This window comes from Manihot esculenta, chromosome 3 (assembly GCF_001659605.2).
Source record: "Manihot esculenta cultivar AM560-2 chromosome 3, M.esculenta_v8, whole genome shotgun sequence".
NCBI lineage: Eukaryota > Viridiplantae > Streptophyta > Magnoliopsida > Malpighiales > Euphorbiaceae > Manihot > Manihot esculenta.
The window spans coordinates 20,363,071-20,389,794 of record NC_035163.2 but is presented as its reverse complement, the minus strand read 5'-3'; the positions used below and the strand labels follow the sequence as shown (position 1 = coordinate 20,389,794).

The window sequence follows — 26,724 nt, the reverse complement described above, 5'->3', positions numbered from 1 at the left end:
TAGAAAAAAAATAATCCAAACTTAATTAATAATTATAAGCAAATTATTTAAATCAAATTATTCAATTTCTTTACATAAATCGATACGTTAATTGCTACTCATATTAACTCAATTAAATAATAATGTATTTAATTGAGTTAATTAGCAATATAATATGTAATTAGAATATTCAATAGGTCTCTTGAATGTCTGAAAAGACAACAAAGGAGATAATATTTCTCAAAAATAGAAAGAAAATAAAAACAACAAAATTAAAATAAAAAAAAAAGATATTGAATATCACAACTTGATAAAAACCTTGGCTAGATTAACCGTTAATTAAAAAAAAATTAATGGCCATTATAAATGCAGAAAAAAATAAAAAAGAAAGAATTATATTCAGCTCAAGATGCTTAAAAATAATTTCCTACTTCTAACATAGCCCTTTATATAGGCTTTTTTTTCCAACTAAAAGATTAAAAAAAAAACTTAAATTTAAAAGAAACAAAAGAAATCAATAAATTATTCTCCCGCTGTTATCTTAATTCTTAATTTGATCGCATTTACAACCATTTGAAATATTTTAAATTTTGTACGGTTGTCAAAACTAAATCTCTACTGTGAGTTTGGATCATAATTTTAGGCAAGGCAGAATCTCTCAATCCAAAATAGTTTTGAAAAATCTCAACTAGTTTCTTTTAATGACAAAAATTAAAAATTCAAATGAAAATCTATTTTTTACCATAAAAGATATAATAAAATCATGAAAATTAATATGGAAAGAGTGATGAGTTTGACAACTCATCAAGTATGATAACCTTTTGGGTCCGATACAATAAAATAATAAAGACAAGAGCTCAAATACGAAGGAGAACCTATTGGAACATAGTTCCTCTCTCCAACTGCACTGATCAACTAGGACCATCAAACACGGTGGGGGAAGATCTTCCACTATTGAAGCCCATAGGCAAAAGGAAACGTACTAAAGTTCGAGGAGATCAAGCATGACTCTATTAGGAGATAAGAATTTATCTTAACCAAAGTTTGTTATTCTGTTAGCTACTAGTTGTTATCATAATAGTTGTTGTATACATTTCTTAATTAGGGTTCTCACACATTATTCTGCTGTATAAATACAAATGTAAAACCTCTCTAATGAATTGAATTACCTATTCCTCATTTTAACTATATGGTATCAGAGCATCAAACTTAGCGGTACTCTCGATCCTTATTCCAAATCATGACGAACCCTACTGATCTCACAAAACAGCCTGACGATTCTTCCTCTTCTCCTCAAACACCATCATGTTCGATTAATGTTAATCCTACCCTGACAAATCAATTAATTTCGATTAATGCTTCTGCTCAGGCACCAATTAAACTCACTCCATTCAATTATCAGATTTGGTATACCCAATGGTATTCTCTTTTAATCGGATATGATTTTCTCAACTTTGTCGAACAAGATCGCAAAACTGAGGCGACTGGAAATTCTTTCCTATTTCGACAAGATCAGTTTATACGTAGTGCGTTAATAGCTTCTTTGTCACCTGAAGTTGCTCCGTTTGTTGTTGGAGACAAAACCTCATATGATGTCTGGCAATCATTATCAAAGATGTATGCGAAACCATCGCAGAGTCGTATCATGAGTCTGCGTGAGCAACTGCTCACGATCACGAAGGGATCATTAACCATATCTGAATATTTGCAAAAGGCAAAGTCTATATCTTTTCAACTTGAAACTGCAGGTGTTTTTGTTTCTGCAGCTGAATTTGCTTTGTCTGTTTTTCTTGGCCTTCCGTCTGATTACAAAGAAATCACTGCGGCTTTGCGAGCAAGAGATAATGTTGTCTCTTTTGATGAACTTCATGAGAAGCTCACAGATGTGGAGACTCAGCTGAATCGAGACTCTAATGTTGTTACCAATCAAGTCAGTATTAATTATACTCAGAATCAATCATATTCTGGAGGCACAAGAAATAACCACAGTGGTTCTGGGAAGCAATCTCAGAATAAAAATTCGAACAACTCTGGTTCAACTGGCAATAGAGGTCGTATTGTTTGCCAATTTTGTGAAAAACCTGGACATACAACTAAACAGTGTTGGAAATTGAAGAAAGCATGTCCGTGGTTCTTCTCCAATTCTCAGACTTCCAAACCTCAAGTTAATTTTGCTGAGCAGTCTGGAAATTCAAAATGGCTTTTAGATTCTGGGGCAAATCAACATGTGACACAGGATATCCAGAATTTATCTCTTCATTCAGAGTATGATGGTGGTGACGATGTTATGCTTGGTGATGGAATGAGTCATCCTGTAACACATATTGGTTCTGTTTCTTTCTCAACTCCTACAAGAAATTTAATGTTGAATGATGTTTTCTGCGTGCCAGCTATTAATAGAAACTTAATCTCAGTACATAAATTTTGTGATACAAATGATGTGGAAGTTTATTTTAATTCTTTCTCTTTTGGTGTAAAGGATATGCGCACAGGGAAGCTGCTGGCGAAAGGAGAGCCTAAGAACGGACTCTACGAATGGCCCCCAGTCTTCTCAAAGTCGAAATCAAATCTCATTGTGTCTCATACTGTTTGCCCTTCTCAATCGTTATGGCATCGGCGTCTTGGTCACCCTTCTGCTCCTGTTATTCATTTTCTTCTTAAGAGTCTAAATAAAGGTCCTATGTCTGTTAATGATTCTTTTCATTGTGAATCATGTAAATGCAACAAAATGCATAAAGTTCCTTTTAGTGAGTCTTTGGTTACAAGTTCTGCACCTTTAGAATTGCTTTACAGTGATGTTTGGGGTCCTGCCCCGGTCTGTTCAATGGAAGGATTTAAGTATTATTTGATTATTGTTGATCATTTTACAAAGTATGTATGGCTTTTTCCTTTGAAAAAGAAATCTGAAGTTTTCCCAATCTTTTCTGTCTTTAAACGAACAGTTGAAAAATATTTTAAACGGTCAATCATCTCTGTCTATTCTGATAATGGTGGCGAGTTTGTCTCTTTAAAACCTTTCTTTCAGGAACATGGCATAACACATTTCCTCACACCTCCGTATACTCCGGAGCATAATGCTACTGCAGAAAGACGCCATAGACATATTGTTGAAACTGGTATGACCATGTTACACCTAGCCAATCTTCCTTTACATTTCTGGCCACATGCATTCCTTACAGCAGTTTATTTAATTAATCGTATGCCGACTCGTGTGATTAATAATGTCTCTCCATTCCAAAAGTTACATGGAACTGAACCAAATTATCTTAAACTGCGTGTTTTTGGAAGCTTATGCTATCCTTGGCTCCGTCCTTATAATTCCACAAAACTTCAATCCAAATCCTCACCTTGTGTATTTCTTGGTTACTCTACCAATCAAAGTGCCTATAAATGTATGGATGTCAAAACCTCTCGAATTTATGTAACTCGCCATGTTCAATTTGTTGAACATGTTTTTCCATTCCAAAATTTCGATACACAATCTGCTCGTCCCACTAAATCTACGTTAGACTCGTGGATTCCTCTTCATTTTGTTATTCCGATCAGTTCTAATAATGCAGGAATGGGGTCTGTTCAACAATTGGCTTTTCCTTCGCCGATGACAACCTTGGAGCATCATTCGCCACATCCGAATACTGAGAATTTGGAACCAGAAACCTCAGGTATGAAATCAGCCTCTGCTCATGATCAGGACACTAATCCCTTGTCTGTCGTGTTGCCTTCTAGTGCAACAGTGGCCGATTCACAAAGGCAATTGACACCTGTGCCAATGGAACCTCAGAATACTCATCCGATGGTTACTCGGGGCAAGAACAATATTGTCAAACCTGTGCAGCGTTTATGTTTGAATGCGGAAAAAGCTAATGATTCTTTGTTGGTTGTTCCTAAAACAGTAAGTCAAGCTTTAAAAATTCCACAGTGGAGAGCTGCTATGGATGAAGAGTATGATGCTTTACAAAGATAGAAGACATGGACATTGGTGCCGAAATCTATGGCAACTAATGTGGTCAGTTGCAAATGGATTTTTCGCATCAAATATGATTCGGATGGTAAATCAATTCGGAACAAGGCACGCCTCGTTGCAAGAGGATTTACTCAACAGCCTGGTTTGGATTATGATCAGACATTTTCTCCGGTAGCCAAACATCCAACCATTCGCATTTTGTTATCTATTGCTGTCACTAATGATTGGCCATTGAGACAGGTGGATATTAATAATGCTTTATTGCATGGGCATTTAACCGAGACTGTCTTCATGGAACAGCCTGCTGGATATGTTGATAGTAATGATCCCACTGCTGTATGTCGACTGCATAAATCTCTGTATGGGCTAAAACAGGCACCAAGGGTTTGGTATTCGGAGTTGAAAAATTATTTAGTTAACAGTGGATTTGCTCAGTCTCACTCTGATACTTGCTTGTTTACTTACATTCGTGATAGACTGATTATTTATGTTTTAGTTTACGTTGATGATATAATCATCACAGGAAACAAGTGGAAGCAGTGGAAAAATTTATCTCTCAGCTCAAATCCAATTTCTCGGTTAAAGACTTGGGTGATTTAAGTTACTTTTTGGGTGTTGAAGTCAAGCGACTGCCAACAGGAATTTTTCTATCTCAACAAAACTATATCAGGGAGATACTTGAATTTGCGAAAATGGAGGGTGCAAAGGCTGTCAATACTCCATTGTCAACATCGTCCACTCTTCGGTTAGCTGATTCAGCACATCTTGATGATGTTTCCAGTTTTCGCAGAGTTATTGGCAAACTGCAGTATCTATTACTTACTAGACCAGACATTGCCTTTGCTGTAAATAGGCTTTCTCAGTTCACTTCTCGACCAACCATTAATCACTGGTCGGCGGTTAAACGGTTGTTGCGATTTTTAATTGGTACTTTTGATACAGGTTTATTTCTTCGACGAGATTCCAAGTGTGATCTCCATGCATTTTCCGATGCTGACTGGGCCGGCAATCCTGATGATCGCACGTCCACAAGTGCTAATATTATTTTTCTTGGCCGCAATCCTATTGCTTGGTCATCCAAGAAGCAAAAGTCAGTTGCGAGGTCCTCCACAGAAGCTGAATACAAGTCAGTGGCATCCACATCTGCTGATGGTACTTGGGTTCGAAATCTTTTAGTTGAAGTTCAGGTGAACATCTCTTCTACACCGGTTATTTATTGTGATAATCTGAATGCCACGTATGTTGCTGCAAATCCCGTGTTTCACTCAAGGATGAAACACATAGCTGTTGACTACCACTTTGTCAGGTCGCAAGTACAAAATGGCTCATTGCGAGTGACTCATGTCTCCTCAAAAGAACAGCTTGCGGACTTGCTCACTAAAGCTCTTTCAACGCAAGCTTTTAATAAATGGTATGACAAGATTGACATTTCTTCACGGTCTGCCATCTTGCGGGAGGGTATTAGGAGATAAGAATTTATCTTAACCAAAGTTTGTTATTCTGTTAGCTACTAGTTGTTATCATAATAGTTGTTGTATACGTTGCTTAATTAGGGTTCTCACACATTATTCTGCTGTATAAATACAAATGTAAAACCTCTAATGAATTGAATTACCTATTCCTCATTTTAACTATAGACTCTTGTAGCTAGAGCCACTTCTAGGAAGAAAAAAGGTGACTAGTGTAAAGATAGAAACCATACCACCAAAAAAACGAAGTCATTAAAAATGCAAACAGAAAAAGCCCGTTTCATCCATAAATTGCAGGGTTCAGGGAAGCTTCAAAAGATTGAAAGTGTCGACTACAATAGGCGAGGCATGTCCTTTAATGACTCCATTATGCTTTTCGAGGACAAAGCTCTGCAAGCTACCACACGTCAAACATTATTGGTCTAAGCCAAAGAAGATTAATAAGTTGAAACTTAGCAGCATGCAACGCAAACACAACCATAAAAGGCCAAAAGGAGAATAGGAAATGGTAAATATCATATTTATAAACTAAAAAGCAAGAAAAAAACAAGGAAAAAGTAAATTTAAAATAACCTTAAAAAAATTTTCAAAGGGTTTGTTATTGAAACAAAATATACATAGACAGAAAATCACTTAGAGGTGGAGGAGAGAGACCAACTCTCCAAGTAGAAAGGAGGCAGAGGCTCCTTTGCTCAAACAAGGTAAAGGAAACAGATAATCACGGTAGAATATGGGGAGACTAGCTCCTAGATAAAGACTAAAGAAACAAGAGAGAAATCCCTCTTTAAAGAAAACTAGAGAGAGGGAAGGGTTGATAACCTTATTCTATAAGGGATCACATGTAATAGTGAAAGTGAAATTTCACTGAGCATGAAGAATTTAGCCGAGCTTTTAATGGCATTATAATGGGAGAATTACTATTAGATTCCTAGATTTTTAGAGAATTTACTAATTTATTCTTAAAAATCACTGGATCAAAACATTTGTATTTTGTAAAATCAAACTTTTTAACCATTTTATGCAAAAAATTATTAGTCAATTTATTTTAACCTTGGTTAAATGGATTAAATAGTATGAACAATTAAAATTATAAGAACTAAATAATACATGTTAGGGGCTAAACAATTTAGATATTAAATGTAGTTAATAATTTTTTTTAATGGAATGATTAAAAATGGTAAATTTCATTCAAGATACATAAACTTTAGACTATTATCAGTAAAGTATACCAACTTTAATTTGTAACATAAAAATACATGAAAATTTATTGTATTTTCATGAAAGAATATATTACCTTTTACACCTAGTTTACAAATTATAAAGTGAATTCCAATATGACTCACTTCCTATTTCACTTTCTCTCTCCTTCATGTTAGAAGAGATCTCTCTTCTTTACAAATCTTCCTTCCTCTCTATATTCTCATTTTCTCTTAAATCTACCTACTAAAATTTGCATTATGTTTCTTCCACTTTCTCCTTTGAAGCTCTTGATTTTTTTATTTTTTTTCTTTCTTTGATTCTTATTTTTTGCATCTTGATTTTTCTTTTCTTTTTCTTTTTTGTTGCATTTCATTCCCCTTTTCACTTTTTTTTTTCCCAATTTCCCCTGGATTTAAGTTGAAAGGGCATTAAAGATGTAAGATGAAAATGTGTAGTGAATGATATCTCTTTATAACGAAGGATCAAAATTGATAAACTTTTGGATAAACAATAACTGGGAAGGAGATTCTATAGATGCATAAACATTGAAGTAAGGAAATGATTTTGTTTCTTTGTGAATAACTTTGAAAAAATACCATTGATTTATTTGCATGTTGTTTGCAAAGAGGAAACTAATGTAAATTTTTTTTAATTAATGAGTTGAATCAAAACTCTTAGCACAAACTAATTTTGTAGTTAGTGGGTTGCTTATACAATTTATTCAAACTTTACCTTTCTTATCCCATACAACTACTGTTCTTTTTTCCTATTCCTTCATTAATTTCAAAGACTTTTGAGCACTAATATTACTATGAAAAAATTATAACATATTAGAAATATTCAATGCAAAAAGTAGGTTAAAACAAACTCAGCCCTTAATCTATAGAAGCATAGAGAAAGGAGAAAGAGAAAGAGAGCAGAGAGAAAGGAGATAATTGTGACTTCGTCGGGCGACCTTTGCCGAAGACTTTGTTGGGCTTCGGCGAAGGTCGCCGTTCTATAGATTTATTTGTTTTGGTTTATTTTATTTGAGTTGAGTTTTATTATAGTTTTGTGATAGTTTCAGTTTGTGTTGTGTAGTTTTGGTTTGAGCCTGTTTGGTGTGTCACAGCTGCCGATGACAAGAGTTGGTGATTACTCGGCGCCAGAACATGGTATATGTTCCTACAGGCGGCTCTATGGCTATGCAAGATTGAAATCGCCATGGGCCAGCTCTTTTCGGTGATTATAGATGCCTTCTCTTTGGGGCTCTTCTCTCTGTTCCTTTCTTTCTTCTGTTGAACTCTGCTCGCTGAAATCTGCTCCTCACTAATCATGGCGGCTTTCTCTTTGCCTTCACATTGCCTTGGTCGTCATCGTCTTGCTTTGATTGAAAGTTTTGTATATTCGGCTGCTGTTTTTTCTCTTTTGATCGGAGCAGTGGATGTGTTGCTTGGGATGGATTTATTTTAATCGGCTTGTATGTGCTTTCTAGTGTGTTCCATCGCTGAAGCCGGTGGGGCTGGTGGAGCCGGTGGTCGATTGTCAGTTGTCAGTTGTTGGGTTTTGATGGTGGTGGTGACACCTACGTGCTAGAAGTGCAATCTTTGCCTCTGGTCGATTGTCGGTTGTCAGTTGTTGGGTTTTGATGGAGGTGGTGACACCTGCGTGCTAGATGTGCAATCTTTGCCTCTGATTTTCCAAGTGGTTTTCTGGTGGGTGTCTGGATGGTGCTATGGACAGAGGTTTCTGGATTGGCTGTGGCCTTTTACTGCATTGGACTTTTCAGACCTAGTGATGTAAACTCTTTTGATTTGTGGGCTTTGGGCTTGGCCAATGTTCTTAAGTTTAAACCCTTGTATCAATTGCCTTTTTATAGGTATTTTAATACAACCTACTTGTTGTATGGTAATAAATAAATAAATAAATAAAACTCAGCCCTTAGATCATAAAGAGGAGGTCTCCAGAATGATGCCCTTTGTATTTAAGGCATTAATTTCTGATAGTGAAAGTTTGGACCCAATGAGGATGACCATTAGGTTAACCGAATTAAAATTCTAACTAATTAAAATTTTATCGGATATCAAAAATTCTTTTAAAAAAATCAAATTAAAATATTTAATCGGTTATTGATTATAAAAATTGACTGAAATAAAATAAAATAAAATTTTATATTATTAATCAATTAATTATATGAATGAAAAATATAATAATAATTTTTCTTATAAAAATAATAAATATAACTTATTTTAATAAACAATGATTATAAAACTAATAAAATTATAAAAATAATATTAAATATATTAATTAATACACATTTAATTATTTTGGTTATGTAATTAAAATAATAAAAATAAATTTTTTTATAAATTATTAATTGATAATTAAATTGTGCTCGAATATATTTCTATTGTGATTTAATTAATCGATTATAATTGACAATAAATATTTTTAAAGCATTTCGAGACTTAATCCGGTGGAAATTGCATTCTTGTAATCTTGTGAGGTCAAAGGTTCGACTCCCCACCCCTATTTCAAAAAAAAAACACCTCTAAACACCAAAGTTGATATACTTTATTATTATAAGCTGAGTAATTTATGTATGATCGATGAAATTTAACGTTGAATTCTGCACTATATATAAAAATATTATTTAAATAATTTTTAAATAAAAATAAATTAGTCAATTTTTTAAAATTAAAAAACTTAATAATAATTCACTCTATTATAAAATTAATTTCCTGCAAATATTATATTAACAAAATGGTTAAAAACGACCCTAAGCGAATTGGATATCTCAGAATCTCACTCTCGCGTCTGTATGTGAAGCACTCAACATGAGCAATGTTGCTACTAAGGTCGCCGTGATTGGAAGCGGAAGTCAGTATCACCTCTCTCTTTCTCTAATGCTTCTCGCTTTTGCTCTCTATGTGAAATTTCATCTTTTGGGCAGTATCTGGAGCTGTATGCGCATCAACTCTTGCAAGGAATGGAGTTTCAGTCACCCTCTTCGACTCCGCCCGAGGCCCTGGAGGCCGCATGTCCCAGAGAAGGTAGTTTCTCAATTTCACTTGATTGGAAATAATCAATTCCCCCCGCTTCCCTTCCTTTATTCCGAAATGAATTTTGTAACTTGGTAGTCTTTGAGATTTTCTGTAGAGAAATTGCTGAAGATGGGAAGGAGCTATTGTTCGATCATGGTGCCCCATTTTTCAGTATCAGCAACACTGATGTGTTAAGGCTTGTTCATGAGTGGGAATTGAAAGGTCTTGTTGCTGAGTGGAAAGAGAATTTCGGATCTTTTGATTATCACTCCAAAAAATTTATTGAAATAGATCAGGTTTATGACTGATCAGAGTGCATCATTGAGGTTTCCCATCATGTTATTTTGGGGTGGATAGAATTTACATATGTATTTTGCTCACAAATTTTTGCTTATGCTTCTGTAAGCCTTAAAATGGAGCAGTTATTTAGTGCTCCTGCTGCATTAGAATATAGTTGCCCTGCATTCACATAAATATTGGGTCCATGTACAATCGTCCAAGATGGATCTCACATTCATGTGGGAGTAGGTGCATTATTTTCTAATTTCTTTTGCACATGGAGCGTTGAATAATCCCATAAAATTTTAGTCGCATATAGCCTCCGCCATTGTTCCTGAACTGTGTAATGTCAATTTTAGTTTCATTCACATACTGGACTCAATTTAGAAACCAAAAGAGCTTTAAACTTGCATTCCTTATTCTGCTTTTATCATGGCAATGACTTTTGATATCAGTTTTATTTTAGGATGGAATGAGCAAAAGATATGTTGGTGTGCCGGGCATGAATTCTATATGTAAAGCATTATGCAATGAGACTGGTGTGTAGTTATTTTGTTCTTTCATTTTAGAATAGTTACTGCTCAAGTTCAATCTAAGCCTAGAAAATTGCCTAATTTTTTCTTTTTATATGTTTTAAGGAGTGGAAAGCAAGTTCGGTGTAGGAGTTGGGAGGCTGGAGTGGTTAGATAATGAGAATTCATGGTTGGTAATGGGCATGGATGGACAAAATCATGGTTCTTTTAAGGGTGTGGTTGCATCAGACAAAAGTATTTTTTCTTCAAGGTTTAAAGATGTGACAGGATCTCCACCACCACTTGGTAAGCATTCATGCTCTCTCACTCTCTCCCTCCCGCCCATTTAGAAGTGATAGTTAGAACCATATTTGTCAACTCAAGTTTTAAAATCATGAATTTGGTATGTTGCTGGAAGAAAATACATTTTGACTATAATTTCGAAATCATCAACATAAGGATAGTAGTGTTGCTGGAAGAAAATACATTTTGAGTGTGTCATAAGTTCATTAACAGCTTGGGGAAAATGAAATAGGAATTTAAAGTGCTTATTTGTGCGCAACAGTAACAATCATTTAATTTTGTTTACCATTAGGTATGTTGAAACCTTTTCCTTTAAATATTTTTTTAATTCATTTTCCAATTATTTAGGGGAACCTGAAGGGTGCCTTGCAGAGTAAAATTAAAGTTAAATTTTGACTATAAAATCTGTAGGCTCCTAATAGATGAATAAGGAAAGAATTAAATAAATAAACTGATTCCTATCTATTCATTTGATTCAGCCTTGATTCAGGCATATGTGTGATTTGGCCTACAGATTTGAATTTCTACGGCGAGGAATCTGTTTGGATAATACTATTTGAGTTTTATTAGAACATAAAATTTTTGTTTATGGGTGCATATTCAAGTCAACTGTTGACGTCCCTTTCTCCCCCACCTCCACCTTAAACAAGGTTAATGTTTTTTGAGAAGCAATATGTGTAATCTATGGTCATAAGATCAAATGTTCATCTACAAGTTTTTCTTTTCTCTGATGTTGATAAGAAATTGAAAGCATCTATCTTTTATCTTTCAAATAACCTTTAAGTTTCTGTTAGATTTACTTTCATATTTCTGGAATGCTTAATTGCCAAAAAAATTGAAACCTTTGTGAATGTTTTTAATTTTGTCTGGACCTTTTAATTTTTGCAATTTGGTCTTCATCTTAAAACTTATTTGCAATTCTAACCTATGGGTCAAAATTGAAATTTAAAAAAAAAAAAAATTTGTTGCCAATTTGAAGATAAAAAATGACAGAATTAGTTGCAAGTCCTTCCCCATGCAGTAATCATATATATATATTATTTATTAAAATTGATAACTTGTTACTTTTTTTTTTCTGATTTTTGGCCAATTGAGCGTAATTAAATGACAGAATTAGTTGCAAGTCCTTCCCCATGCAGTAATCATATTTTTTTAATTAAAATTGATAATTTTTTTTTTCTAATTTTGACCAATTGAAGTGATTGCTACTAAGCTTTGAATTCATTGCAGAAAGGTGTGGATAAAATTGCAAAATCAGCTGAAGGTTGGGATTTTTTTTCCATACCATTAGGCCTTGTTGAAGACTGCAACATTATCTTGTTTTAAACTAGTAGGCGAGACGCATAATGCTTGTGTTATTATTACTCTAAAATTTGAACGGAGATGGAAATAAAATAATTGGAATATTTGTACTACAAAATAAAATGAGATCAACAATCTCAAACTGTTTGAGTGTGTTGAAGGGTTCATGATAGGTTAAGGTCAGGAAATTAAACTGCTTATCTTATGGAGGAATCACTTTTCCCCTTTTAAAAATCTTCTCATGAATATTTCACTAATAATGGAATAGGGACAATGCTCAACATAATTAATTTAATTCATTTTCCTCAGATTTTCTCAACATAGGGTTGTAAAATTCCCATTGGCCATTGCTAATGGAAAATTTCACTGAGTAATGCATTTTTAACTGCTATTGTCATTACCTTCTTTCTTGTAACATCAGATTCTCCATATTTGTTAAGATACTTTATGATGCTGAATGTGCATGGATTGTATATACTTTTGAGTAAATTTTTACAATAGAAAGGTGAACTAATCTCAGAATGAGGAATTTTTTAGGCAATAGAAAGGTGAACTAATCTCAGAATGAGGCAGGTATAGTCCTTTGTGTTATGTTACATCAATTACAGGTTTTTTCTTTTTGCTTTCCTTCCATTTTATCTGCCATTTTTTTGTATCATTTACTCATTTTGTTGGTCTAGAATAGACAAAGCTGTTTTCTTAACCCTTTGGCCGTTTGTGATCAATTCAGATTTGAGTTTGGTTCCAGAATTGGCAATGAAGTTACAAGATATTCCTGTTAATCCTTGTTTTGCTCTTATGCTAGCGTTCACAGAGCCTTTGTCTTTGGTAAGTTACAAAATATTCCTGCTAAGCAGTTTTAAAACTTAAAAAATTTTCAGGGATGAATTGGTAACATGATTGTATGACCGAACTTCGCTTGAACACCCTCTTTCGTTTTGTTTTCCTTATCCCCTCTTTTGCCCTTAGTCCTTACCCATTGGACTGTAAATTGTTATATACCTTCACAAATTTTTTTTTTTTAAAAAAAAGAAAATTTTTTTATCCTGATGGAGTTTTGGCATGGTGATTAAGATACCTGTAAAAGGCTTCTCCTTCAAGAATTCTGAAATTTTAAGCTGGGCTCATTGTGACAGCAGCAAGCCGGGTCGGTCAACCACAAGGTGTGCATTTTTGTTTTGTAACGTATTAAGAGAGAGAAAAGCAGGTCTGCGTGTTGTTCAGAATGCCATATTTACCATCTTGCTTCCTTGTGCAGTGAACGATGGGTATTGCATTCAACGTCAAAGTATGCTCGTGATATAATCAGTCAAACTGGACTAAGGAAGCCTTCAGCTGCAACATTAACAAAAGTTGCTGAAGATGTGTTGGAAGAATTTAAAAGTACAGGACTTAATGGCTCTCAGCCATTCTTCAGAAAAGTTCATCGGTGGTCAGTATTTAAGTTAATGACTTGAATTTAAAAAATGTTCCAACAAGTTGGATTTATTGCATGGCATTAGCAATCGGGTTAGTCCAGTGGCAAAGCTAGTATTTGGGGAAAAATTATTTTTATATATATTCTTTAAAAAAAAAAAATCCTCCCAATTTTCTATAAAAAATTCACAAATATTATTTATAAAAATAATTTTGAAAAATAAATATTAAATATGAAAAATTATATATTATATATAAAATTCATTCTAATTAATCCCTAATATGTTTTAAAATCTTATATAATAATAAAAATTGTAAACAAATTTTATATATCAAATCAAAATTATTTTACGTATAGAAAATACTAAAATTGCTCTAAGCTAATTTGTGTTGCACATTGGTGATCAATCAGATCTATGATATTTTTGTTCCATCTAGTGAAGAAAAAACAACTCCAGTTAGATTCTATCATAAGTCTTTTGTTTCCCAGCTGTATAACCTATTTTATGTTCTGTAGTGTTGACTTTGTTGTGTCTACTGGCGGGTGTTTGTCTAGGGGAAGTGCTTTCCCAGCAGCAAGTGTAGCTGGAGAAGAAAAATGCTTGTGGGATGATAAGAAGAAATTGGGCATCTGTGGAGATTTTTGTGTTAGTCCAAATGTTGAAGGTGCGATTCTTAGTGGCTTGGCAGCTGCTGCAAAGCTTATAGACGCACCAAGTTGCTTGTAGGGTACTTCCATTTTGTCATTTCTCTCACCTCCTTATCATTCTTTTATTATGGTGCAATTATTTCTGTGATGTATGTTACAAGTAATTCAGAAGCTACAGCCAATTTCTCCTTAGCCAAGGTCTACTAGATAAGTTTGCAGGTTTATTTTGTTTTAATTTCTAGATATTCTTCTTCAAAAAAAGCTACTCAGAAGTTTTTAAGTCAAGAAATTACTTACATTCTAATGACCGCCGGGTCTTTTACATTTGGGGCAAGGCCAGGTCTTAAAGAGGAAGGTAAGTCTAAAACTCATCGAGTCTTTCTTGAAGTGAATCAACTCAGCAGATTGCGCACTTCAGTCTAGTCGAGGAATCAGGCCAGATGAGCTTCACGCGTGGATCTTTTTAAAGAAAGTCTAGCTTGGTAATGTGACAGGAGAAAGGATGACAGATTCAATCACATCGTAGTCCTGTCTGCAGGCGCGTCGAGAAGAATTAAATGACCGTATGACATGAAGAGAGATTGTGACACATCCGTACGTATGGGTCTGGATGACAACGATAGGTAGTATTTACGTATGGGTCTGGATGACAGGGATAAATAGTATTATAGCAGAAAGATGGTTAGATGTCACTCGCGAATAAAAAAAAAAAAAGTTTTTCTCTATATTTAAATTTAGATAATCACTCAAATTTTATTTTTTAAATTTCAAAACATAATTTGGTGATGAGCGGTATATATCTCTTTCCAAGAGAAAGAATTAGCAAAGTAAGAGGTCTTAAATTTAAATTCAAAATTTCATGATATTGGATTATTAAAATTTTGATATTATTTGATTGCGTTCACTTTACTTGGCAAATTTATTTTGATATAAAATTAAAAAGCAATGAAATTTTTTTTATTTTTTTAATATATAAAAAAATAAAATAAATAAAAATTATAAACCAGATAAAGTATTAAAAATTATATAGTATATAACACTTACGATTATTAATAACAATAAAAAAACTCATTTTCAATGAAAATCATTACAACCAGTAGACTGAGTCCACGTGTGCATGGGATGATGAAGTTGATGGATATGCAAACCGACAATCCTGATAAATGTTTGGGACGCGAAATCTAGAAATTATCCACAAAACATTGCCACGTGGGAATGAGAAAGTCACAATCAGTGTGTAACAATTATTAAGAATTATTTGTTTTGAAAGCCAAAGGAAGGCAGAGAAAGAAGAAAGAGAAATTAGAATGGCAGCATCAGCAATGGCTTCTGTGATCTTGAAACCAGCAGCTCCTTTCAGTTTTGAAAAATCTTCAGTGAAAGGTCTTCCAACTCTCTCAAGGAGAAGCTTCAGAGTTGAGGCCAGTGGAGGCAAGATCAAGACTGATAAGCCATATGGTTGTTTCTCAAATCTCTACAAAATCCATATGATTTGCTTGTTTTTTTCAATTTATTATTTAGTGTATATATTATAAAAATTTTAATAACTTATTTTTGAAATATATATTTATATATTTTTAATATTTTAAAATTTTATTGGTTATTTATTTTGTTTATTTTTGTTATTAAATATTTTATTATTTAATTTTTATAATTTAAAAAATTAATTAATTTATTTATTATTTTTATAAGAGATTTATTAATTAAAATTTTCATATTAAAAATATTTTTAAATTTTTTCATAATATTTAATCATTAAAATTAATAACATGATTAATTAATATTTTTTTTAGATAATAAATTATGTAATATATTTTTTAAAATCAAAAAAATAATTAATAAATTTTTCCTGATATAAAAATTAAATAATGATTTTTTTCATTTCTTTTCTTGTTTTTTTTTCTCTCTTGCTTTTGCATTTTCTTCAAAGGAGAGTTTTAATTTTAGGGTTTTGAAAATTTTTTCTGTAGGAATCAATGGTGGAATGAACCTCAGGGATGGCCTTGATGCCTCTGGAAGGAAGGCTAAGGTTTGTGTGTCTTCCTACTAGCTACTTTTATTAATCAAAATAGGCCATTTCACCTAAAAATTCCATTACTTCATATGTTCAAATTCTCAAAATTATTACAATTTTATTTAATTTTAAAATTCAATTTTTAGGAATATATATAATCCCAAAGGTGAATAGATTTTTTTATCCAATTTATACAAGTATTCTTTATAAGTCATAAGATATTATTATTTTGAATTCATGGAAATATATTTAATTTTATCATGAATTTAAAAAAAAAGCCTATATATCACTATAAATACGTGTAAAGAATAAAATTTGCTATTTTTAATAATGTGTCGAATTAAGGATGTGCATTCAATAGATTTGATTTGATATCAAATCAAATCAGTTAAAATCAATTTAATCAAATTTATTCGATTTATAAATCAAACACCGAATCGAATGTAATTTAGAAAAAATATCATTTAAATTCACTTTAAAAAGGTTTTAAATCATTAAAGTAATGCAATTTAAAATTCATAATTTACTAATAATCTATGTAAAACTATAGGTAAATCCTTAATTTTAAATATTATTATCCAATCATAGCATTAAATAATTAGAAAAAACCATCCAAATATGCAAGTATTTAGATTTTTTTAATATTAATAGCCAATAAAATTATAATCTTTTTAAGTTGAAAATCTATAAGCTTATTATTTAACTGAAATACACAAATAAATAAAATTAAATCTATATCTATTATAATGTAATACTTTTTTTTATTTTATAATTTTTGTTGACTTTATTTTTTTACAATATTAAAAAAATATAATTTTTAATTATAACCATTTTAATCTTTGATTCAGGGCAAGGGTGTATACCAATTTGTTGACAAATATGGTGCCAATGTGGATGGATACAGGTACATAGTAGAATTTGTTATCTACTTTTGGATTTTTTTAAGAAATAATTTATGTTTAAGAAGTACTTTTTTATATAAAATATATTTTGTAAAAAAATATTTTTCATAAAAATATTATTTACTAAAATAGTTTATTTTTTATTACTTAATTTTAATTTTAAAAAATAACAAATTTATATAATGATATTAACAAAATTCTCAAATTACAGAAAATGTCTTACTCTAAAGAAAAGTGAGTGAAAATATTTTTAATTAATCAATTTTTTAAAATTTTTAAATATCAAAAAATATTTAAAAAAAATTATTTTTTTTTTTGGAAATGAATGCAGCCTTAAATTCTAATAATTCTCAATTTTATTGTATTATTTTGTGATTTTACAAATATGTATACAAGAAAATATATAAATCTCTCCTCCAAATATATATTTAGAATTAAATGAGTGATCATATTTTGTGATGATTGATGTACAGCCCTATCTACGACACAAGAGACTGGTCTCCAAGTGGGGATGTTTATGTTGGGGGTAAGTTGAATCCTAATAGAGCTTTTCATCCATTTTTTCAGAAAATTTACTAATTTCAAAAGTATTCTATTAAATTATCTATATATTTTATAAAAATCAAATTATGCATATTATTTAATTTTATAATTTTAAATATTTATACTCTTTAATTTTTGGGATTGAACTTTGCAGGCAGAACAGGGTTAGCAATATGGGCAGTGACGCTGGCTGGGCTTCTTGCAGGAGGAGCTCTTCTTGTCTACAATACAAGTGCTTTGGCACAATAGACCTACTTCTAATAGCTTGTGCATCTCTATGTGTGGTTTCCTATTTCCTATGTAACAATTTGGCAACTCTTTATGTGCATTTGCTGTGAACCCTTATTAGCCATGATGAATCCACTATTTCTCATAAATTAGGATCATTTATTCTACACCCTTTAATCACTCATTTTCATTTTGATATATATCTTATTTTTAGTGTAAATGAATTAAACTATTCGTGAGTAATTTAAAATTTAATTAGATAAAAATTTGATCAGATTTAATTTAATTTCTAAACGAGTTAAGTTTAAACTTAATTTTTACACTCGTTTAGTAAACGAGTTAAATTTAAATTTTACAGTATTCAATTTATTAAAACTCATGAGTTCGACTCGTTTCTGAATTTATAAGTAAATTTAAAAACAGATTTATGAACAATTTCGTTAAATAAATTTAGATTAATATTATAAGAGAATTAAGATCAAACCCTAAATTTATGAGGCAAATTTAAGTTCTTTTAAAATTTTGATTTTTATAATTTAATTATACTTTAATAATTTTCAAATATTCAAATTTTTAAGATTTGAAAACTCATTTGTTATAGATTTACGAACTTATATACAATTTACGAACTAATTTGTATATATAGTTATTTAACTAAAATTATTTAGCTTTAAACTTATTAATTTTAAATTAAAATTTAAATCAAAATATTTATAAAACATTCAGATATTTAAATTTATAAGATTTGAAAACTCATTTGTCATAGATTTACGAGCTAATTTGTATATATAGTTATTTAACTAAAATTATTTAGTTTTAAACTTAAAATATTCATAAACCATTCAAAAATAAGTTTAATAAAATTTCAATCGACTAAATTTATTTACTAAACAAACCAAACTTGAAATTCTTAATATTCGGTTCAAATTTGAAATTAGTAAAATTCAAATTCAGTTTGAATTCAAAGTAATTTTAATGAATCAAATTTAAAATTTTTAAAACTCGACTTAACTTGATTCATTTATACCTTTATTTATTTTTAAAAATTATATATAAAATTACTCTGATTATTTTCTATTCATTTATAATTTAGTATTATTACGAAGATATCATATGGTAAAAACGTATACCATAAGATATAGCATTCTTTCTTTTAATGCATCTCAAGAGAGATGGTGTGTGAAGATAGATTATTATTATTATCATTATTTTGAATTTTGAATTTTTTTTATTTTTAGACTATGGTATTATCACTTAAAATATTTAAGAGATAAATAAATGAAAAGAAAATTCGTGTGATTTCATATAACATTTTTAAATATGATGAATTTTTTTTATTAAAAGATCAAATTTATCTCTAAATTATAAAATAAAATTTAAAAAAAAAATATTTTTTTTTAAAATATACCTTTAAATATCATTAAAATATTAAATAAGATCATTACTTGTGAAAATTTAAGAGTATTTATTTAAATTTATTTGACGTTGAATAATACAAAAGCAAATTGGCTCTGTTGACATGGATTTTTTATATAGTATTTTTAAAGATGAAGTATTTGGTCATATAAATGATTATTTAAATTTGTATATTAGACAGATTTGAGTTCATTAGAATTAAAAGTGAGATATGAATTAAAAATAAATTTTAATTAAATTTAAGTTTTTCAGTTATTGCTTTACAAATTAGGGTAATACCGAAGTTGTAATTTTATATTTTAAATTTTTATGGACCGAAGTTCGTCTCCCATTTTAGCCGGCTGCTTTGACTTCTCCTGCCTCTACTTGGGCAGACAGAAGGCTTCCTCTCCTTCTGTCATTTTAATGAATCTCATCTTTCGAAAAAAATAAAATAAAATAAAATTTTAACAAATTTTCATTTCAGCCAATATTTCAGAAGGTACAGTCAAAAGCAGATCACATATCCCACCCCATAAAGAAAATATACGCATCAAGCTAACAATGGAAGATGCATGCATATATGTCTTTCTAGCTATAAATTTCTTTACATGAAAGACAATTTCTTCCAAAGTTGTTGGACAATCTTCTTTCTTTCTTCTTCTTTTTTTTTTTTCTTTTTCCTTCATCCTTTTTTTTTTCTTTTTGGGTTTTGGGATTTTCCTAAATGGGACATATACCTAGTAAAATCAAATACATGGAAAGCCACAAAAAAATCAATAATGATCATTCCATATGTTTGACATACCCACTTCAGACAAGTAGCTCTCTGAACTTCCTTCTGCTAAGCTAGGAGATCCATGAATGTTAGGATTGCTTTCCATCTCACTAAAGTGATTCAGAACAGCTTTAATTACCTTTTTGTCACAAGAGAAAGTGTCTAAATTAGGACAAGTACTACTACTAGTAATAGGAATTTGTCCAAATGCAGCTGTGGTTTTTGTGGGTATCATGTTGGAATCCATTTGAGTGATGTGTGGGAAAATTAGGTTGGATTGGTTTGGAGAGAAAATGGAGAAGCAGGACACTTGCTCATAGTCATCTAGGTTGGGTTGAGTTTGGTCAAAAGTGATGTAAGAATCCATTAATGGTGGAAGAGATGGACAGCCTGTGTTTTCCTCATAGCTGCAGCTTCCCATGCTTGGTTTTGCACCAACTTCTCTATTTTTGTAGAACACTCTACACAAAACCCAATCCTCCTACATACACCCACCAGAAAAATCAGGTCAAAAATTCACACATACAATCTTTTTCACTAAAAAATAAGATTATTTTCATTTTTCATCTTTTCACTGTAGTAAATATTAAAATTAACAGAAAAAAATTTACGACCACATCAATTCTAATATTATATTGGTTAACATATAACACCACCAATACGAATATTTACAGCTAACGATACATAAAAATATATAATAATAATTTTAAATTTAGAATTTATTTTTAAATATCGGTGTATGTTAAGATTAATTAATGGTGATAGTATTATTTTGAGATATACTCTATAATTGATTATTTAATGCTAAATAGTATAATGCATAATGTGTTACAGCTAGAAATAAATTAAGAATGAGGGTTGCATAAGATTCTAAAATTGAAAAAATGAATTAGGGATAATATCATCTTAGTTATACAAGTAGCACAATTTTATATTAGCTTACTTGCCATGACCATAAAAAAAGGACAAAAAAGACAAAAGGGAAACATCAAACATCCCCTTGAAAGTCAAAGGATTGGACATTAATAATGCAAAAACTTTGGTAAGAAGCAAGATACACCATGATTCTTGCAAAAATATTAGGGATTCATAGTACCATTTGAAAATGATAGTTTTGTCAAAATTTAATAACCAACTTGACCAAATCACTTCCATTTTAATAAGGGTAAATTACAAATTAAAAAAATACGTAAAACTGATAACATTCTGAAACTCAAGATAAATAGATGGTATAAATGGATAAATACCTTAGGAGAAGAAATGCTGTGGGAAGCAAGGGGGGACTCAAGACGAAATTCATGCATGACCCAATCAGTTTTTCTTCCTTTAGGAGCTCTGCCCTTGTAAAAGACTAAAGTCTTCCTCATCCCAACAAGGGTGCCCTTCCTAAGGATAGCTCTATCCTTTCCAGTTGCCTTCCAGTAGCCACTTGCTGTTGCCCTATTTGTTCTTAATCCTGTAGCATATTTTCTGTCTCTTTGGCTGTAAAAATACCAGTCTTTTCCTCCCACACGTGCCGTTTCTGCTCATTAATTTTTCAACACTGTTGTTATATATATATATATATACACATTTTCACTTAATTTAATCATAATAACAATAAAAATTAATTAACTCCCACTATAATAAATTAAATTTTTTTTACGAAATTTTAGTGAAAAAAACTAAGTATTAAAAATAATTTTTTCAATTTTGAAAATAATTTTTTGAAAAGATGACATTCTTTTCTCTTAGAAATGTTTTTACTAATAATTTTTTTTGAAATTGAAAAATAGGGAAAAAAAAAAATATATATATATATATATATATATATATATATATATATATATATATATATATATATATATATGAAACAAATAAATGCTTAAACTTCAAAAGAAGTAGGAAACAAATTAAGGAGCAATTAATTAAATTAATTAATTAAGATTGCTGAATAATTACAGTATAATAATATGTGGTTGAGAGGTCAATTTCTGTCTATTCATTGAGAATTATTGCAGGTAATTTCCAAATTAAAAATAAAAATTCTTGCTTACGCATGCTGCACCTGCACACATATAGTTGTTAGGTTTCAAACTCAAGATCATGGACTACACTGTTATTTTCAAAAACAAACAAATTAATAAAATATTAATTATATTTCGTAAACATGGGAATTTTTTTCTTTTTTTTTTAATACGTTAGTAAATTTATTTTTTTAAAATAATTAAATATAAACTATTAATCAATCAAATTAGTTAAGAAAAATAATTCTATCCCTTAATTTTACCAAATAATAATTAAGTCAAGCGATAGAAAAAAAAAATTTCTGCTTACAAAAATAATGAAGAGAAAGATCTTGTGATTGACTTTTTCAGCGTTGAGAATTGGATTATTAAGATTGTTTGAAATTGAAACTCTATTACATTATTTTATTATTAAATAATTTTATCTTTTATTATTAAATTTATTACATGATTATTATATTTATTGATATTATTTAAAAAAAGAATTTAAAAAAAGATTGTTATTTGAATGAAATGTGATAGTTAAGAAGCGTGTGGAGCATTGAGGTATTAATGACTTTAGGATTTTTCCTTCTTTCAATATCTCTTTCAAAGCTTTCTGGTTGGGACAATCCCAAAACTGTCCACTTCTCCTAAAAAAAGCCTTTGAATATGATATGTTCCTTTCATCTACTACTTTAAATTATATAATTTACCAAAATTGAATTTACATTTTTTAAATAGATAATAATAAAAAAATAAATGTATTTATATGATCTTTTCATTTTGCTATTTATGATCTCAAGTCTTAGCCAGAGAAAATTATTTTTATCATGAAAAAGAATTAAAAATTTTGAAAAAAATTCTACAGATTTAGTAAGTGTATCTGAATAAATATGAGATTTTATAAAAAAATAAAAATAAAAAACCCTAATAATATACTTTTCTTTACAAAGAAGCGGATTTTAATTTAGGAAAATGAAGAAAAAACTCAGCATGCATCATTCATTCAGTTATATCAGACTTTTCGAAAACATGTAATAATCTAGGATGAAAATATAAGGTGATAAGAGAAAATTAATAATAAAAAGAAATAAATAAATTACTGACCAGGAAGATCCCAAGGTTCACATTTGTTGAGATCAACTTCTATGAGAAGAAGAGACTGAGATTGAGCGGTGAGCTTTTTCATCAAGTAATCACACACAAGTTCTTCATCTTTTGGATGGAATCTAAACCCTGGAGGCAACCTTGCCTCCACCATGCTTATGTTGCTCATTGTCTCTCTCTACCGCTTTCAACTATCAACCTCTGTTAGAGAGAGAGAGAGAGAGAATAGGAAATGAAACTACAATTAGAGGAAGCTGAAGAGAGGCCAAGTGGGGAGGCAATATATAAAGGAATTTGAGTATACAGAAAGGAAAAAATCAAAGTCAACTTAACTATTAGCTTAGTTATTGGAAGCTATGGTTTAAGGGTGGTTGTTGTTGTTGTCGTCTATGTGTCATGCTGACATGGCTATATTAATCCATGTCAAACTAGTGACGTGTACACCAAAATTTGAGAGTCTCTGTTGCTTGGGAAATTATTAACAATAAATGCAAATATAGACCAGACTCTTCTTTTGGAATCCATTTTCCTAAAAGTCTCCATTAAAGCTAAATTCTTCTTGACCTCACAAATCATATGATATTAAAATATTTATATACAAATTTACTAATATAATTTATTTTTTAAAATTAAAATTAAATAATAAAAAATAAATTATTTTATTAAAAAACATTTTATAGTGCAAAAAATTACTTTTTAAATACAAATTATTTTTTAAAAATAAAGGGAAACTTAATTTTAAAATTGATATTGGAGGGACTAAATAAGCCGAGCCAAGTAGAATGTTTACCTTAACAGTCAACCATAAAGTTCACCTCTGTCTAATTTAATTATTTTGTATTAGCATCTTATTTCAGTTAATAAAAAAAAACACCTTTTTAAAAGAATTTAAATTTCCATTTCAAAAAAAAAAAGTTTAAATTTGGATATTTTAAATTGTGGGGTCTTTGAAATTATCCATCAAAGTGTTATATAAAAAAGTTTTATTATCAATTTATGACGTCATTTAAATGTTAAAGTATTTTTAGGAGAAAAAGATTATTAATTTTTGAGTTAAAAATCAAATTGAAAGGATGAATTCAAATATGTTAAATTCAACACTGTTGGATTGACTTCCAAGTTAATTGTTAATTTTACAGGTAATTCAAATTTAAATTATTTCATTTATTTTATAAAAATAAAATAAAATACAAGTAATCTTGAATCAAAGGAATTTCAATAAAATAGACTAATCATAAAACGGAGAAATATATAATATATATATTGACAAATCATAAAAAAATTCGCCACCTGTATACTATTCACCCACGACAAATCTCTTGTTTATCAACGCCGCATCAGCATATTATCTCCAATCTATTTGTATTTTATTGGCATCATTGTCGGTTTATATGACTGAATTAAATTAATTTAAAATTTTATTTTAATTTATTATTTATTTTAATTTAATTTTTAATTTTAAAATTTTATTATTTTAATTCAATTGATTTTAATAAAAAAAATAAATTTATCAATTAGTAATAATTATATATTATTTTTTATAATATTGAGAGATTAAATTATAATTAAAATTAAATATTTTAATTAAATTTTAAAATATTAAAAATAAAATATAAAAAATAAAATATTTATTGAAAAATTACATCCATCAAATTAAATTCAATTGAATTAAATCACATCAATTTTTTAATTCAATTTCTACTTAAAATCAATTCATTTGATTTTTATAAATATTAAAATTTTAATTTATTTATTTAATTTGATTTTAAATCCACCAAATAATCGCTTTTAATTATCATTAACTAGCCCTTTATATAGTTGATAGTTTTTTTTTTTTATATGCTTTAAATTAAATAGAAATTGGTGAATAATATATGTCCTTTTATAAAAAAATTATGTACTATATGTAATTGTATGAGACATTAATAGTTAGATTAATACATTATATTCACTATTATATTTTAAAATTTAAATAATAATATCGTAGCAGTTATTTTATTAATATTATTAAAGTAATAATTTGATAGTAATTTAAATTTATTATAAAAAAATTTATTTTTATTATATATAATAATATATTTTAATAAAAATTTATAATATAAAATTTTTATTTTAATTTAATTTTTTATTTATTATAAAATAAATAAATAAATCGCTTTTTATATTCAGTACAGAAACAAATACAACTGTTCTCGATCCATTACTTTTGACTTATAATTACAATTAAAGTGGTTGTTGTTTTAAATTTAATTTGTAATAGTGATTAATTAATTTTTAAAAAATTTTACTTGAAAAAATTAAAATTAAAATTTCAAAAACACCTTGTAGAAAGTATTTTATCTGGATATCATTTCCAGCTTAAATATAAATTAAATTTATTAGTACAAGGAAGGAAATGAGATATTAGGTGAATATTCTAAAAGGATAAAATTGTAAATATATTGATAAGGGTTGTGAAATTAGGTAATTGATGGAAAAATTCCACCACTATTGGAAAATGACGTAAATGGTGGAAGACATAATAAACAAATTAAGGTTCAAAGCTCTAATTAATGACATTTGCAAAAAATGGCAAAACGACCAATCGATGGTAACAATTAATCCTACGCAAACTCAAATGCATGTATGTATATATAAACTCTATCCATATTTCAATAAATTGAAATCAAACTTATCCATGACCCACTAAATGAGACTCTTTGAAACAAGAAAAGGATCGTCAAAGAATAAAAGATGTAACATCCATATTCTCATATAAACTAACTAAGATCCAGCTTATTTGATTCTTAGGAGGTTTACTAGAGTAGAACAACTTTTTGAATCTCAAGGTACCTTAGAAGAGGAAGCCAACATGTAATGGCCTACTAGCAGTGACTACAAAGATCCTTTAAGATAATGGAATTGTATTGACGTGAGTGGTTTTGTTAAACAATTATGGGCATACTTTGGTCTAAATGAATGCGAGGACTTTGATGAAACACTGTCTAAGATGAGGCAAATTAGAAACCTATATAGTTATCAAAAAGAGTTCAAGAGATAGGTACTAGATGCAAGGGCAGTCTCAAGAAGCCTTAGTGGGCACCTTCATTAATGGACTCAAGCTAAAATTTCTAATTAATATACTTACAACAATTTATTCAAATATAAATAGAATTTACAAACACATATAAATCCGTTTGTAACCGTTACCGACATATAAAAAATATTTCATTTACAAATGGATTTCATATCTTTTAATTTGTATCCAATTAATTTTATAAATAACTTATACATCCTTTATAAATCTGTCTGTATTCATTTAATTTTATAAATAAATTATATATTCATTTGCAAATCCGTGTATATCCTTTTAATTTTACAAATAGTTATACTTTTATTTGTAAATTCATGTATATCTATATAATGTTACAAATTGAATTACAAATTCATTTATAAATCCATCTATATGTATTTAATTTTACATGATCATACATCCGTTTGTAATTAAGTTTGTAGCTATTTAATTTCACAAATAAATTAATTATTCGTTTGTAAATCTGTATGTCTTTTTAATTTTATATACAGCTATATTTCCGTTTACAAATATATTTATATATATTTAATTTTAGAAAGACTTACACAAATGTTTGTGAATATGTTTATATACTTTTAATTTTACAAAGAAATATATTTT

General features: G+C 29.5%; 3 protein-coding genes and 2 long non-coding RNA genes across 7 annotated transcripts; 3 read left to right on the top strand and 2 right to left on the bottom strand.

Moving 5' to 3' along the window:
• Positions 1–8,017: 8,017 nt before the first annotated feature.
• LOC122723190 lies at positions 8,018–8,340 on the bottom strand. The gene is made up of 2 exons (XR_006350157.1): positions 8,256–8,340; positions 8,018–8,176 (listed from the first exon to the last, which is right to left on the bottom strand). It is a non-coding gene; the product is annotated as an uncharacterized LOC122723190 (long non-coding RNA).
• On the top strand, positions 8,064–8,544 carry LOC110610885. Its single transcript, XR_002487285.2, has 2 exons — positions 8,064–8,166; positions 8,246–8,544. It is a non-coding gene; the product is annotated as an uncharacterized LOC110610885 (long non-coding RNA).
• Positions 8,545–9,341: 797 nt separating this feature from the next.
• On the top strand, positions 9,342–14,288 carry LOC110611861 (renalase). Of its 3 annotated transcripts, none has more exons than XM_021752388.2 (9): positions 9,342–9,471; positions 9,545–9,644; positions 9,751–9,931; positions 10,381–10,453; positions 10,553–10,732; positions 12,762–12,859; positions 13,106–13,194; positions 13,290–13,463; positions 13,965–14,288. In XM_021752388.2, exons 1-9 carry the CDS (start codon positions 9,429–9,431, stop codon positions 14,173–14,175), a joined length of 1,149 nt encoding a protein of 382 aa, XP_021608080.1. In that variant the 5' UTR covers positions 9,342–9,428; the 3' UTR covers positions 14,176–14,288. The 3 variants fall into 3 exon arrangements, with proteins under 3 accessions (XP_021608080.1, XP_043810796.1, XP_021608082.1); XM_043954861.1 differs by having other exon boundaries at positions 9,732–9,931; XM_021752390.2 differs by having other exon boundaries at positions 9,412–9,471; positions 14,004–14,288.
• A 1,066-nt stretch (positions 14,289–15,354) lies between these two features.
• On the top strand, positions 15,355–17,941 carry LOC110610818 (photosystem II 10 kDa polypeptide, chloroplastic). Its single transcript, XM_021750897.2, has 5 exons — positions 15,355–15,554; positions 16,067–16,125; positions 16,959–17,014; positions 17,486–17,538; positions 17,710–17,941. The coding sequence occupies exons 1-5, from the start codon at positions 15,404–15,406 to the stop codon at positions 17,802–17,804; spliced, it is 414 nt and encodes a 137-aa protein (XP_021606589.1). The 5' UTR covers positions 15,355–15,403; the 3' UTR covers positions 17,805–17,941.
• Positions 17,942–19,628: 1,687 nt separating this feature from the next.
• On the bottom strand, positions 19,629–23,316 carry LOC110611138 (NAC domain-containing protein 21/22). The gene is made up of 3 exons (XM_021751281.2): positions 23,052–23,316; positions 21,204–21,478; positions 19,629–20,437 (listed from the first exon to the last, which is right to left on the bottom strand). Exons 1-3 carry the CDS (start codon positions 23,218–23,220, stop codon positions 19,955–19,957), a joined length of 927 nt encoding a protein of 308 aa, XP_021606973.1. The 5' UTR covers positions 23,221–23,316; the 3' UTR covers positions 19,629–19,954.
• Between the last annotated feature and the right edge of the window lie 3,408 nt (positions 23,317–26,724).

Coding starts and splice junctions, on each gene's coding strand:
- LOC110611861 (XM_021752388.2), top strand. CDS start 9,429: ATGAGCAATGTTGCTACTAAGGTCGCCGTGATTGGAAGCGGAA. Junction 12,860..13,105: donor TCACAGAGCCTTTGTCTTTG/GTAAGTTACAAA, acceptor ATGGTGATTAAG/ATACCTGTAAAAGGCTTCTC. Junction 13,195..13,289: donor CCGGGTCGGTCAACCACAAG/GTGTGCATTTTT, acceptor TTCCTTGTGCAG/TGAACGATGGGTATTGCATT.
- LOC110610818 (XM_021750897.2), top strand. CDS start 15,404: ATGGCAGCATCAGCAATGGCTTCTGTGATCTTGAAACCAGCAGCTCCT. Junction 15,555..16,066: donor CAAGACTGATAAGCCATATG/GTTGTTTCTCAA, acceptor TTTTTTCTGTAG/GAATCAATGGTGGAATGAAC. Junction 17,539..17,709: donor TGGGGATGTTTATGTTGGGG/GTAAGTTGAATC, acceptor TGAACTTTGCAG/GCAGAACAGGGTTAGCAATA.
- LOC110611138 (XM_021751281.2), bottom strand. CDS start 23,220: ATGAGCAACATAAGCATGGTGGAGGCAAGGTTGCCTCCAGGGTTTAGA. Junction 21,479..23,051: donor TGAACCTTGGGATCTTCCTG/GTCAGTAATTTA, acceptor ATTAATGAGCAG/AAACGGCACGTGTGGGAGGA. Junction 20,438..21,203: donor ACAGCATTTCTTCTCCTAAG/GTATTTATCCAT, acceptor GGGTGTATGTAG/GAGGATTGGGTTTTGTGTAG.